This window comes from Scylla paramamosain, chromosome 4, assembly GCF_035594125.1.
Source record: "Scylla paramamosain isolate STU-SP2022 chromosome 4, ASM3559412v1, whole genome shotgun sequence".
Classification (NCBI taxonomy): Eukaryota; Metazoa; Arthropoda; class Malacostraca; order Decapoda; family Portunidae; genus Scylla; species Scylla paramamosain.
The window spans coordinates 30,937,027-30,952,026 of NC_087154.1; the positions used below are offsets into that span (position 1 = coordinate 30,937,027).

The window sequence follows — 15,000 nt, forward strand, 5'->3', positions numbered from 1 at the left end:
CCTCGACACGCTTCTTTAGTCGGAACGTTTTTGTTGAATGTGACACGACTACCAATACCAAGAACAAGGCAAACAATAGAAAGACGTAGTTGCTGCATACCATTATTTTGTCTCAATATTTGTAGAATACGACATCGCTGCTAAGACCAAAAAGAACAGATAGAAAGAAATAGTTGCTGCGTACCATTCATTTGTTTGAAAGTTTACATGACATCACTACTTTGGGCAACCGTACTTAATGAAAACAATAAACAGTCAGATCTACTCACTATTTAGCCGAATCGTTGAGTTGATACTCGTTGGAGCGGCCGAAACACTCCTTCACGCCCGTGTCGTCCCAGAGGCGCTTCATGGCCGACAGTAGCTCCTCCGAGAAGGGCTCTGTGTCCTCCATGCGGGAGATCACGTCGAACACCATTTTTGCATCGGGCTGAGGAAGATGAAGCAAATCAACGTTAGAGAGGAAAAATATTACGTAGGATGAATGATGATGATAATAATAATAACAATAACAACAACAACAACAATAATAATGATAATAATAATAATAATAGTAGCAATAACAACACCACCATCAACAACAACAGCAACAATAATGACGACGATGACGACGACAACCAAAGAGGAAGGAGGAGGAGGAGGAGGAGGAGGAGGACGAAGAAAAAAAAAATAGAAATAAAAAGAAGAAGACCATTATTGCGTGGAACTGTGACGGTAAAATGGAATCCTGAGTTATAGACGAGGCGGAAATGATGAGTGTAGGTTTTGGAGAGACCGAGAAAGGATAAGAGGGAACGTGGGTTTGTTAAGTATGCCATAAAAAAAAAAACAACAACGCTAAAGAAAACAAATGGAAATGTTTTGTTCATGGTTTAAGCTAGAAGAGCGGCGGAAAGAAACTGATGAGCGTAAATTTTAGAGAGACGGAGAGGGATTATGTGGCCTGAGCACGTCTTCTGGAAAAACAAAACAAAACAAAAAAAAAAAAAAAGAAAAGCAGGAAACAGAGAAGACGCAATAAGAACAGGAAATTAAGAGTGTCAACTTGAAAAAAAAAAGATACTCTCAGGAAAGAAACGAAGAGGAGAAAAGAAGAAATGTGTCTTACGTATGTTCTACAAAAAAAAAAAAAAGAATAATGGAATTGTCGAGTGTAACTTCCGAGAGAGAGAGAGAGAGAGAGAGAGAGAGAGAGAGAGAGAGAGAGAGAGAGAGAGAGAGAGAGAGAGAGAGAAAGTTGAACGTACGTAACTTTCAGAAAAAAAGATGTGAAGATACTGCTGGTTTCGGGAAAAGTGAAGAAGAAAAAAAAAGTTGCCTGTAAGTTTTTCGGACAGTGAGGAGAAAAGGACAATTTGGGAGCAAGCCTTGGAAAGACGAGAACGGGAAATGCTGAGTGTACGGAAGTTGAGAGAGAGAGAGAGAGAGAGAGAGAGAGAGAGAGAGAGAGAGAGAGAGAGAGAGAGAGAGAGAGAGAGAGAGAGAGAGAGAGAGAGAGAGAGAGAGAGAGAGAGAGAGAAAGCAATAACAAAAGCGAAAATACTGCTGAAGTTACGTAGTTTTGGGAAAGCAGGCAGGAAGGAAAGGAAAGAACGTGCAAGTTTCTGAAAGGAGAAAAATACGGCAAGTTTCTGAAAAGGGAGAACAGGAGAAATGCGGAGTGTAATTTATGGAAAGAGAGAAGACGGGGAGTGAAAATGTAAAATGCAAAATGGAATGAAGGCTGACTGACTGACTGAATGATTGACTGACTGACTGACTGACTGACTGACTGAAACAATATCATCACACGGCACAACAACTTAGATAAAATGTTGTTGATAAAATTAATAAAGCCTCGGTTAACTAAAAGCAGCCTTAACGTACTAAAGTAGAATAAGATACTGTGAAAATAAGAAGAGGAGGAAAAACTGATCTCTAAGTAATAATGGAAATGACGACTCAACAACTCAGATAAAAAGAATAAAACCTCAATTAAAATAAAAGCAGTCTTGAATTATCTAAAATGAAATAAAGGATAATAGAGGGGAAAAATCACCTGCGTATATAGGGAAAGACTAACATGTAAAGATAAGGACAAGAAAGTGCGAGAAAAAAAAAAAAAAAGCTCGTTTGCAATGGATTAGGAAAAAAATTATAAACTATTTTCGTAACAGGAAACGAAAAAGAGAGAGAGAGAAAAAAAGATGTATTACAGCAAGGTTTGTACTCAACTACATAGAAGTAATAAAGGAACCAATATTGAACGGAAAACAGATTGTAATACATGAAAATATAGACCCAACACGATGCGAGGAGGTTATTACGTGAGGTTGGTAGAGTAAACACTTTGTGGGAATACGTGACATTTGGTTGGTAAGCCTTGGGGAGGTCTCGTTGTGGGGGGAGTGGAGGAAAGAGGAGGGAAGGGGAAGGGAGGAGAGGGAAAGTGTGGACATAAAGCAAATTAGTACTAGTTCATTTGTTTTGAAAGGTGGTAGTATTAGCTTGCGTTAGTTTATGTGCTATGGGCAGAAATTAGCACAAGTTTATGTATTAAGGAGAGGAAGTGGAGAACGTAAAGCAAATCAGCACTAGTTAATGTTATTAGGTAGGCACTGTTATTAGTTTGTGTTAGTCTGTGCATTATGAGATCAAATTAGCACTAGTTTATGTATTACGGAGAAGTGGAGAACATAAAGCAAATCAATACAAGTTTATGTATAAAGATATCATCAATATTGGCATACGTATTACTTTATGCATCATAGGGACAAATTAATACCATTCTATGCATTAGGATAGGAAGTGAAGGACACGATGTAAACTTGCATCTGTATTATCCAAAGATTTTCAAGTAGATCTCGCAGTAAGTAAACGTGGCAACAATATTGAGTAACCTGCACTATAAATATCTAGCAGGAACTGAGACCACCATCACGACCAACTGTTTATCCTTCTCCGCGGGCTAAAGGCTGCCTGAGGAAACGCATCGAAGTTAAGGTAAACCATACACACGTCAGATGTCACACACTCGACTCTGTACAGTTCTGAGAAACCTTAGACTCATCAGGACTATTTCCAAAAGCCACAGAAATGATAAGCAGATAATGATGTAAAAATCTTGCAAAACTATTATCAGAGTCAAGAAAACAGCACACTTAAGAATTCCAGTAATCTCCACTACAGCAAGGAACATTTTTAAAGCCCAAACAGATGATCAGTCGCTTGCTCATGGATGTTTTTCTCGCGGATGACGCACATCGCTCACCAAACTGTTGCCAGAACCATAAAAAAAAAAAAAAAAAATAATGAAAAAAGAAAAAATGAAACCCCAACACTGCCACTAAACTGAAGAATATTTTCAAAGACAATAGAGATGATTGATTAGGCAACTTTTCATGGATGTTTTTTCTCACAGATAATGACAAATCCTTAGCAACCTATCAGCTGGAAAAAAAAAAAAAAAACGCCAAAAACTTCGACTAGAAAAAGGGATAATTTCAAAGACATGCATTTTTTTTTCTCACTGATAATGGAAATTCCTCGTCAAACTATCACCAGAACCATGAAAACACGACTAGAAACGCCCAACGCTTCCACTAAAACATATAACATTTTATCAAAGGCAACAGAGACGACCCGTCGAATTTTCAAGGATATTTTTCTCACTGACAAAAAAAAAAAAAAAAAAAAAATATAATATATATATATACTCGTATATATATATATATATATATATATATATATATATATATATATATATATATATATATATATATATATATATATATATATATATATATATATATATATATATATATATATATATATATATATATATATATATATCCTCGTCCAATTATTACCAGAATCACGAAATTACATAACATCCCTTACAACTTACACCAGAAAGAGAACAAAACACGAAAGTACTGAACAACGACGTACAATACTACCTCACCCTCTTACGCAACGAAGACACGGAGACGAACGCAGCGGCAAGAAGAAGAAGAAGGAGGAGAAGCACGACTATTGCTGTGTTTGTCCCTTTTTTCGTGACGTGCGAAGCCAAAAAAGTGACGTCCCTGGAACCATTTATTTCCGATCCCTGACGTTAGATTTCGGAGGAGCTTTCACGGCTGACGAGAGCATTTCGGCCCAATTTTCCGGCCACGACCCCGCCGCTGTTGGTCCATTTAGCGCGGGTGTTCTCAAAGGCTCAGGCTGACTATTAGGTCTTCCCGGCTGTGTTAATTGAGTCTCTGTTGAATTTCCGACCCTAAACTGTTCTAATTTTTCTCTTCCTTGCTTCTCTCTCTCTCTCTCTCTCTCTCTCTCTCTCTCTCTCTCTCTCTCTCTCTCTCTCTCTCTCTCTCTCTCTCTCTCTCTCTCTCTCTCTCTCTCTCTCTCTGTGTGTGTGTGTGTGTGTGTGTGTGTGTGTGTGTGTGTGTGTGTGTGTGTGTGTGTGTGTGTGTGTGTGTGTGTGTGTGTGAAATTGTTTTAACATTCTGAGAGAGAGAGAGAGAGAGAGAGAGAGAGAGAGAGAGAGAGAGAGAGAGAGAGAGAGAGAGAGAGAGAGAGAGAGAGAGAGAGAGAGAGAGAGAGAGAGAGAGAGAGAGAGAGAGAGAGAGAGAGAGACAGAAACGTACTGCGTATACTCACAAATAATCACAGAAACCATTACCTAACCACATCTACGAGTAACTAACCAACTAACTGATTGACTAAGACACCCACACCAACCTAACCCCGATAAACCCTTAAAAGACACACCCCTAAAACAGACTCTGCAAAACCACTTCAAACCCCACCACCAGCACCACCACCACCACCAGCACTACCACCACCACCACCACCACCACCACCATCACCAATCATCGGAAATCAATGAGGTAAGTACACGTAGCAACCCCAACGTGAAATCCACATAATGGGAACACCTGCCCAGGCCGAGTCCCCCTATTGGTTACCTGGTCCTCTGACGTCACGACCAGTCTACAGTGTGTGTGTGTGTGTGTGTGTGTGTGTGTGTGTGTGTGTGTGTGTGTGTGTGTGTGTGTGTGTGTGTGTGTGTGTGTGTGTGTGTGTGTGTGTGTGTGTGTGTGTGTGTGTGTGTGTGTGTGTGTTATGGAAGTTTATAAATAGAGAAAGGGAGTAAAGATCCATTATGATTTTTTTCTATTCATTCGAGCTCTCTCTCTCTCTCTCTCTCTCTCTCTCTCTCTCTCTCTCTCTCTCTCTCTCTCTCTCTCTCTCTCTCTCTCTCTCTGTGTGTGTGTGTGTGTGTGTGTGTGTGTGTGTGTGTGTGTGTGTGTGTGTGTGTGTGTGTGTGTGTGTGTGTGTGTGTTACAAGAGGTGTATAAATAGAGGAAGGAGGTAAAGATTCATTATATTTTGATTCTCTCTCTCTCTCTCTCTCTCTCTCTCTCTCTCTCTCTCTCTCTCTCTCTCTCTCTCTCTCTCTCTCTGAGGAGCCAATATCAAGGGCCAAGACAAACACTCCGTAATAAACAAAGGCGGGCATCCACCCATCCACTCTCCCTCTCTCTCCTCCTTCCTCCTCGCCCCTCTTTCCCTCTCCCTCTCTCGTTCAAGTTGCCACGACCCTCAACCTCACCTGATAGAAAGCCACAACCATCCCTTTGTGTCTTCCTCTTTTTACTCCTCTCTTCTTTTTTTCTTCTCATCTTCCTCCTCCTCCTCCTCCTCCTCCTTCTCCTCCTCCTCCTTCGTATCCTCTCTCAGCCTCGTGACTCTCAATATACCTCCACCTCGACCTTGCTAAAACAAACTGCCTGCGCTCTCTCTCTCTCTCTCTCTCTCTCTCTCTCTCTCTCTCTCTCTCTCTCTCTGTTCTTCTTCTTCTTCGTCACTTTCTTACTTTTGCTCTATTTTTTTCTTTCTTTGCTTTAGTATATGATCTTCAGGTTCAAGTCTCTCTCTCTCTCTCTCTCTCTCTCTCTCTCTCTCTCTCTCTCTCTCTCTCTCTCTCTCTCTCTCTCTCTCTCGTGTCAAATAATTCCTGTAGCAAGTGCCATTTACAATTCTAAAACGACAATTCTTTTATCCCTATCTCGGTGCATTTAATTTCCCTACAGATTCTTCTCTTCTTCAGCACGGGGCCATTTCCAACATTCCTGGATTTTTTTTCTTTTTCGTTTCATTATTTCCATTGTTTTTTTTCTTTTATTCCAACCTAGAAGCTTTTGTTTTGATATTTCCCCTCCTCTACAGTCAAACCTTTTAACGTTTTCTCCAGTCTTTTCATTCATCACGAAGAACAATAACAGTGTAAACAAGGGCGTCATTTGTCATTGGCTGAGGCGCTTCCACGGTACAGAAACGTCACTTCTTAAGAGGGTAAAGTAAAAGGATAAAAAAAGTAAGGATAGGATAGGTTTTAGAATATATAGAGAAAAGGAGGATTCAATAGATATGTATAGGCTGGTTACTGCTTATAATTACAGACATTTTTTTTTTTTTTTTATACGTGGCCATCAATAAATGTTCCAAATGTTTCTGAGTCTGAGCGTACATAGATTCAAATTCAACGTGTTTTTACCTTTCTCTCTCTCTCTCTCTCTCTCTCTCTCTCTCTCTCTCTCTCTCTCTCTCTCTCTCTCTCTCTCTCTCTCTCTCTCTCTCTCTCTCTTTATCTCTTTTCCTGACTTGTTTATTTAGTCATTATTTTTTTTATTACTAACTGCTAGCGATAAGTGAATTTTAGGATTTATGAATAACAGGTGCTATCACTTTTTTTTTATCCTTCCTACAGGTGCTTACCAGTCCCTCCTAGAACACCTGCGCGAGTAATTACCACACCAGCGTAATCTGCTCCTCTGCCCTCTTCATCCATTAATATTACGTACGTAGAGCGCGTGACTCCTCCCATAGAAACTCTCTCTCTTCAAGGTACAAGATAAACTAAAGAAAACGAGTCGCATTTCCATGATAAAAGTACTGTGTCTCTTGTCGGGTGGTAGACATGAATGTTTATGATTGAATAAATAACGTAAAAAAAAAAAAAAGAGGAGGACAAGGAGAGTGTTAGTTCTTCAAGGAAAATAGACAGATAGATAGATATAGACAAAAAGATAAATGGGCAGATAATTAGATCGATAGATAGACACATAGATAGATGAATGGATGCAACGATAGGTAGATAAAGAGACAGACAGATGGATACAGATAGACAGATATAGGTAAACTAACTAACCAACCAACTAAAGTGAAAAAAAAAAAAAATCAAGTACGTTTTCAAATCTTAGCCAGAGATCAAGTTACAATCCTCCTGCCTCAGAACCCTGCAAATGTAGGTACTCTGCGCCACACACACACACACACACACACACACACACACACACACACAAATAAACACCATTACGTCATTCGTTCATCTTCGCGGAAACGGACGTAAAAGACAGCGAAAAGTCTAGCCGCGCGCCAACGTGGAGGGAAGGGAACGTGCCGCCAACCATTACGTCTGTATCAATATCACCAATACTTGCGTCACTGTTATCACCACCACCACCACCACCACTATCACCGCCACGAACACCAAATCTACTAATGCAAGGACTTCTACTACGCTTCACAGTATCACATTCCAACTAGCAACAATACAACATTAGGATCAGTAATAGTAGTAGTAGTAGTAGTAGTAGTAGTAGTAGTAGTAGTAGTAGTAGTAGTAGTAGTAGTAGTAGTAGTAGCAGCGGTAGCAGTAACAGTAACAATAAAAGTAATAGCATCAATTCACGACACACACACACACACACACACACACACACACACACACACACACACACACACACACACACACACACACACACACACACACACTCCCCACCCCTACTCCTTTCACAACAAAACGGCAATAATATAAATCTTCTGTGCTAAGCTACAACTACACGCAATTACAGACACTGATATGAGGCAGTGATTATTGACAAACTCACTGTGGAGGAGGAGAAGGAGGAGGAGGAGGAGGAGGAGCAGGAGGAGGAGGAGGAAACGCACGTCTTTTCCTCGTCCTTTACTAGTTACAAGGACAAGCTGAAGTACAAGGTGGTCATATTTATTTTCTGGTCCTTGAGTCTCTCATTACCGCTTAACTAACTGCGTCCCTGCCTGATTTTTGCCTGCTCTTTTTTTTTTATGCTTGGTGGAGAGGGAGAGAGGGAGAGGAGAGAGAGAGAGAGAGAGAGAGAGAGAGAGAGAGAGAGAGAGAGAGAGAGAGAGAGAGAGAGAGAGAGAGAGAGAGAGAGAGAGAGAGAGAGAGAGAGAGAGCTTTTACTACTACTACTACTACTACTACTACCACCAGCACCACCATCACAACCACCACTACTATTACTGCTACTCCTCTCACTTCACCACCAGTAGTAATTCCTCAACCACTACCACATCACCATCACAACCACCACCACTACCACCACTACTACCACTACTACTACTACTACTACCACCACCACCACCACCACCACTACTAGCCTTTCACTGCCGTATCCCTCATCCCGGCCGCTCCAGCAGGTAAATATTTACTTCCCTCAGCCTATAAGCGGCTCTGTGACTCACCTGGGAAGGGAGAAGGTGTCGCGGCCTCACCATCATCACCATCACTGTCATTATAACCACTATACCTGTCACCATCATTCACTTTCTCAACTACGAGTGCATAATCCATGTTGCGCTATTGTAATATATGGTAAGGCTTTTCTTGGTACACCATCATCATCATCATTATCACTATCATCATCACTATCGCTGTCATCATTACTACTACGGCTGTTACTTTGTTGTATTCATTACCTTCACTATAATTACTAAACGTGCTACAACCTCACCATCATCATCATCACTATCACTATCGCTGCCATCGCTATCACTATACCTGTCATCATCACTATTGTTATCCTCACTATTATATCCCTCACTATCACTACCATCACTAAATTATTAACGTTATGAAAGCCGTCACCATCACTATCATCACCCTCCTCACTACCACCACCATCACCTGTCAGTCTCGCCCACACCTGCCTCTCTGAACTCATTACCTTCACTGCTAATCGTTACAAGAGCCGGAAGTCCCTAACTTTTATGTCTGATCCACTTCAGAGATTACGGCGCCATATGACCTCCATGCTGCAGCGCGTTTAACTATCAACCAGTCAGTCATTGAGTTAATCAGTCTATTTATATCAGTCAATCAGTCTTTTTATTTCTTTTATTCATCAATCTATCTATCTATTTGTCAATTAATTAGCCATCTAAACCTTTGTCATCATATCTTTTTTTATATGGAAAGTTCCGGGAGAAAATATAGATCTGACAAAAAAAAAAAAATAAATAAATAAAAAAATAAACGAACACACAAACAGAACAAAAGATCAAAGCGGGTCTATATAAAATAAATAGAGATGGTTTTACAGACAAGCACAATCCAACAGAACATAAAAGATCAAAACTGGACAACATGGAATATTCTCGTAAACATACATTTTTTTAATATTTTTTTTTACGGTACGATACAAAAGGCATGTTATTCTACTCTTTTTCTCAACTATACACAAAAGCACCACTCAACCCCTTTTACTACAACGGGCATCCCTTGTTAACGAACCAGAGCACAGAATAAAAAGTTTGCAGAGAGAGAGAGAGAGAGAGAGAGAGAGAGAGAGAGAGAGAGAGAGAGAGAGAGAGAGAGAGAGAGAGAGAGAGAGAGAGAGAGAGAGAGAGAGAGAGAGAGAGAGAGAGAGAGAGAATGAGGTGAATTAAGTCTCTTCAAGGCTACAAAACTATATTCAACAGACGCAAGTTGAAAAAAAAAGGCTAAACATTTGCTCGTGATTATAAGGAAAATCAATGTAGCAGTGAGAAACCTAATAACAAATAAATCAATTGTAATAATAATAATGGAAACAATACCGAACACTCAGCTCCTATTAATCCTTCACAAAACTGCAAAACTGAACCGGAAGGGGCAAAGAAAGTGAAAATTAGTCAAGCAGTTTGATTCACTTGGTATGCATGAGGAGAGATGGAATGGATTGGAATCTTTACTTGGCTTTTATGTGTCCTGATAGGTGTGTGTGTGTGTGTGTGTGTGTGTGTGTGTGTGTGTGTGTGTGTGTGTGTGTGTGTGTGTGAGACCTGCACTCTGCGGTGGACAGGCGTGACAGCCGATATTTGGGAATCATTAATACAATTCCTATTCAAGTGTTGCCGTCCGAGAGTTGCTTTTTGATGTCCTCGCCTCCAGTTCGATACACGTGACCCTTCCCTTCCTTGGACTCTTGCATTCACGTTCACTGGCCGAGGAATAATGATGGATAAGAAAATGATAAAAAACAAAAAAACAAAGCAGGATTTGTAAAAAAAAAAAAAAAAAAGATGTTAAAAAGAAATTAATACAAATTGCAGACTTCCTCTTTCATTTGTATATAAAAATAAAGTTGGGTCCTAAAAAAAATAATGAGAAAAAAGAAATTGTCGCTTCCGTGTTTGATATTAAAAAAAAACCGTTAAAAAAAAACTATAAAAATAAGAGAAAAAATAGCAGATTTCATCTTTGACATTGAAATTCAAAGAAATGTAAAGAAAAATTGCACACAGAAAATTGTTGTTTCCATGTTCAATATTAAACAGAAAGGTATCTAAAAAGAGTTAAGAAAAGAGAAAATATCAGACTTCATTTTTGACATGACATCGAAATGAAACCAAAAAGAAAATTATATAGAAAATTTGCTACTTCCACATTTCACATTAAAAGGAAAAAAAAAAAAGAAATAAAACTTCATCCTTGACATCGAAATGTAAAATGTAAAATCTAAAAAAAAAAAAAAGAAATAAAAAAAAATGCATTCCATCCCTGACGCTCCAGTTAGGAACACGAAAATATCAACAAATCTCAAATTCCAGACCAAAACTTTATATTCCAGCGGAGATCACAAGACTCACATTTCCCAGAATTCTGCTATTTCATCTTAAATTTTAAATAACTCGTTACTATTTTCGGCAACATCATCATCACCCTCACCTTTACCACTATCACCATTACCGGAACCACCACCACCACCACCACCACCACCACTACTATCATCGTTACTACATAATACCATAATCAGTTTCAATACATTGCCATCACTTCCACTGCTTACTGTAAATGTCATCACCGTCATCCCATTTCATCACAACAAACAACACCATAATTCACAAACAATTAGGATCACCACCACCACCATCACCATCACCATCACCAGCACTACACATCATTCACACCACACAACATACAGACAAATACACCAAAACCAGTCACCACTATCAATAAAATCACCACAACGAACATAACTATCAATACGCCACAGCTGAGCTCACCACCACTACCACCACCACCACCACCACCACCCGGTCACCATGGAGATCTCAGCGTTACCATGGCGACAGGTAATTAAAACGCTTGCCACTGATACCTTTGGGCTCAGATTTTGTGGCCCACGCGGTGATAGAGAGACGAGTGCAGGTGTGTGTGTTGGGGGAATGCGAACCAGGTGTGTGTTGGGGAAGAGGTGCGTTTTGGGACAGGTGTGTGTTTTGGGAACGTGTGTGTTGGGGGTAAACAGGTATGTACTGGGAGTAGTTACGTTAGGAAAGACAGGTGTGTGTGTGTGTTAGAGGAGGCAGCTGTGTGCTATAAAAAGTCACACGAGTTGAGAATAAGACCGTAATAAACACTATACATAAAAGAAACTAACGTACATGTGTTATCTTTACTAAGACGTCTTTTTATGTATTTTTATCAGGCTTGTGGTCAATAAAGTATCCACCTATTAATCTATCTGTCTCTCCTGAAGGTGTAGGCAGATAGAAAAATGTACATTGGAGTGTGGGCAGGCGTGTGGGTGTGTATGGGTGTGTGGGAGTAGAGGTGTAGGATATCAGGCAATCTGGGTGGGTGTCGCGGGAGAGGCGTGGGTGTAATGGTCACTGAGGAGGAGAAAAGGGCGACGCAGATATACACGTATTTCCTTGCTGATGGATTCGGGATGGGATTAGGGACGATGCTTTATATAGTGTTATGAGTTGCAAGGTGCAGGGAAAGCGGGAGAGAGAGAGAGAGAAAGGGTGAGGGGGAGGGAGAGAGGGAGAATGAGAGAGGGAAATGTTCGGTTGTCAATAAAAAGAAAAAAAGAAAAATCCAAAGATGATAAAATAAAGGCTAACGAATGAAAAAAAAGTAAAAAAAGAAAAAAAAAGAGAGAAACGCAAAGAAAACAAAGGAAGAACAAGCAACAACAGATATTTTGGCCCATTTGATGCTGTATTTGATAAGATAAACTGTCTAAGCTTGAGGAGGAGGAGGAGGAGGAGGAGGAGGAGGAGGAGGAGGAGGAGGAGGAGGAGGAGGAGGAGGAGGAGAAGGCAAAATAGACGAAACAAGAAAAAAAAAAGAGGAGGAGTAATTTAAATGAGGAGGAGGAGGAGGAGGAGGAAGTGTAAAGCAGCAAAATTTGAGTTTTGCTCATAAAAAAGATACGAACACTTCATCTATTCATGATCGTTGCGTAATGAAATAATGACGATGGCGAAAATGATGTCTAGAAATAGAGTGGTTCGCTAGCCAATCTTGTTGTTATTTATATTATTATTATTATTATTATTATTATTATTTTTATTATTATTATTATTATTATTATTATTATTATTGTTGTTGTTACTACTACTGTACTACTACTACTACTACTACTACTACTACTACTACTACTACTACTGCTACTACTACTAATACAACTACTACTATTATTACTACTACAACTGCTGCCACTACTACTACTACTCCTACTACTACTACTACTACTACTACTACTACTACTACTACTACTACTACTCTAACGCTGCTACGAAAACGAGGAAGAAGAAGAAGAAGAAGAAGAAGAAGAAGAAGAAGACAAAGGCGAAAACATGGAAGAAGAAAAGAAGAACTGAAGGAAAAGGAAGAAAAAAATAAGAAAAGAACAACAACATCAAGAACAAGAAGAAAGAAAAAATAAAATAAAAAGCACAGAGAGAGAAAAGAAAATCGAGTACGAAGATGAAGAAAAGGTGAAGAGGAAACGAGAGAGAAAGAAGAAGGACGAAGAAGGGAAAAGGGAAAGGAGGAATACATAAATTAGGGGCAACAGGGGGCAAGAGGTAAGAGGTAGGCAGGTAGGGGGGGGGATGAAGAGTAAGTGGGGTAGGGGGAGGGGCTGCTAGTGCTCCCATTAACTAGAATTTTTTCCCTCTGAAACGAGACGAAGCTGCGAGAGAGAGAGAGAGAGAGAGAGAGAGAGAGAGAGAGAGAGAGAGAGAGAGAGAGAGAGAGAGAGAGAGAGAGAGAGAGAGAGAGAGAGAGAGAGAGAGAGTAAAGGCTTCCTGACGAATGTGTGGTGTGGTATTGGAAGAGGCTGACACACACACACACACTCTCTCTCTCTCTCTCTCTCTCTCTCTCTCTCTCTCTCTCTCTCTCTCTCTCTCTCTCTCTCTCTCTCATTTGTCTCTCCACCATGAAGTTGTCGGGAAAAAGGTAAAGGAAAAATAAATCAGACAAATAAATTAACGGCCACAAAAATATGGAAAGAGGAGGAGGAGGAGGAGGAGGAGGAGGAAAGAAAAAGACGTCCTGAAGATATGAATGAGGACAAGTACACAAAGAAGAGGAGGAGGAGGAGGAGGAGGAGGAGGAGGAGGAGGAGGAGGAGGAGGAGGAGGAGGAGGAATACAAATACAAAGGAATACAAAGGAAAGCCAAACAGCAACAAACCTTTTGGTCCTTGCAAGGCTGTTTGGTAACTACTTCTAACTAGCTACAGTGAAGAGAGACAGGACAGCATAGCAGAAGGCTCCTCCCCACCCACCACTCCCTCCAGCTTGCGCTGGCATGGAAATAGTTGGGAAAAGTACCATGCAGTATGGAAAAACTGACATGGAAATTTTCATAGGAAAGGATGAAAGGAAGAAAGGAGGAGGAGGAGGAGGAGGAGGAGGAGGAGGAGGAGGAAGACGAGAAGCAAGAAAAAAAAGTGGAATGAGTAAGAGAAGAAGAAGAAGAAGAAGAAGAAGAAGAAGAAGAAGAAGAAGAAGAAGAAGAAGAGAGAAGAAACTTTCACCTTTTCTCTGCTGCTGAGTGCCTTGTCTGGAATCAGATACTAACGCAACTCAACATAAACACCGACAAATTGAGCTACGATATGTTGCCTTTTGTTGTGTTCCTTGTGTTCTCTTGAAGGAAGGAGGAAAAAAGAACAAGAGAATATTTGCCACTGTGTGTTGTTTAGTGTTGTGTTGCGTTGGGTTCTTCACGGAACAGCAGAGGACAAAGAACTGGGTCATTTACTCTGAGTTGGAGGAAGATGCGGAGACCAATCAGGGAACCGAACAAGACCTGGAGGAGGAGGAGGAGGAGGAGGAGGAAGATGAGGAGGAAAGAAGTGAATGACTCAAAAAATCTTCCATCCACTTAAGGACGATAACGAAATAATGATGAAAATGATGAAAATGAAGATGATGACGATGATGATGAGGAGGAGGAGAAGAGCAAGAGCAAAATAAGAAACAAGACATAACGATGATGAAAATGATAATAGTGATGACGATGATAATGACAATGATAACAGTACTGGTGGTGGTGAAGATGAGGAAGAAGAGGAAGATGACAAGAAGAAATACAACCAGGGGGAAACAAGAGTAATATCAACAAACAGAATAAGGAAATTAAGAAGAGGAAGTAAAAGAAAGTACAAAACAGGAGAAAAAAAAAAATAATGAAACACGAGAAAATTCAATCACTGCATCATTTCCCTTCCTCCTCCTCCTACTCCTCCTTCTCCTCTTCCCTTCCTTCTCTATCTGGGGCGGGCAGGAGTGCGGAGAACGAAGGAAGGAAGGGCGGAAGGGGCAGGAAGGAATACAGGCCAAATTGACACACTCCTTCAAGCCCTCAGGATAGATAGAGAGAAGGACGAAGAGCGGGAC

The 15,000-nt window shown here is 40.4% G+C and overlaps 1 protein-coding gene across 5 annotated transcripts in view; it reads right to left on the minus strand.

Moving 5' to 3' along the window:
- LOC135099991 (guanine nucleotide-binding protein G(o) subunit alpha) overlaps positions 1-15,000 on the minus strand; it is a 228,984-nt gene that overhangs the window by 45,198 nt on the left and 168,786 nt on the right. For all 5 annotated transcript variants that reach the window (XM_064002799.1, XM_064002798.1, XM_064002802.1 and 2 more), the window contains one exon: positions 270-430. In XM_064002799.1, coding sequence (XP_063858869.1) covers positions 270-430 — 161 coding nt within the window. The remainder of the gene's footprint in view (positions 1-269; positions 431-15,000) is intronic.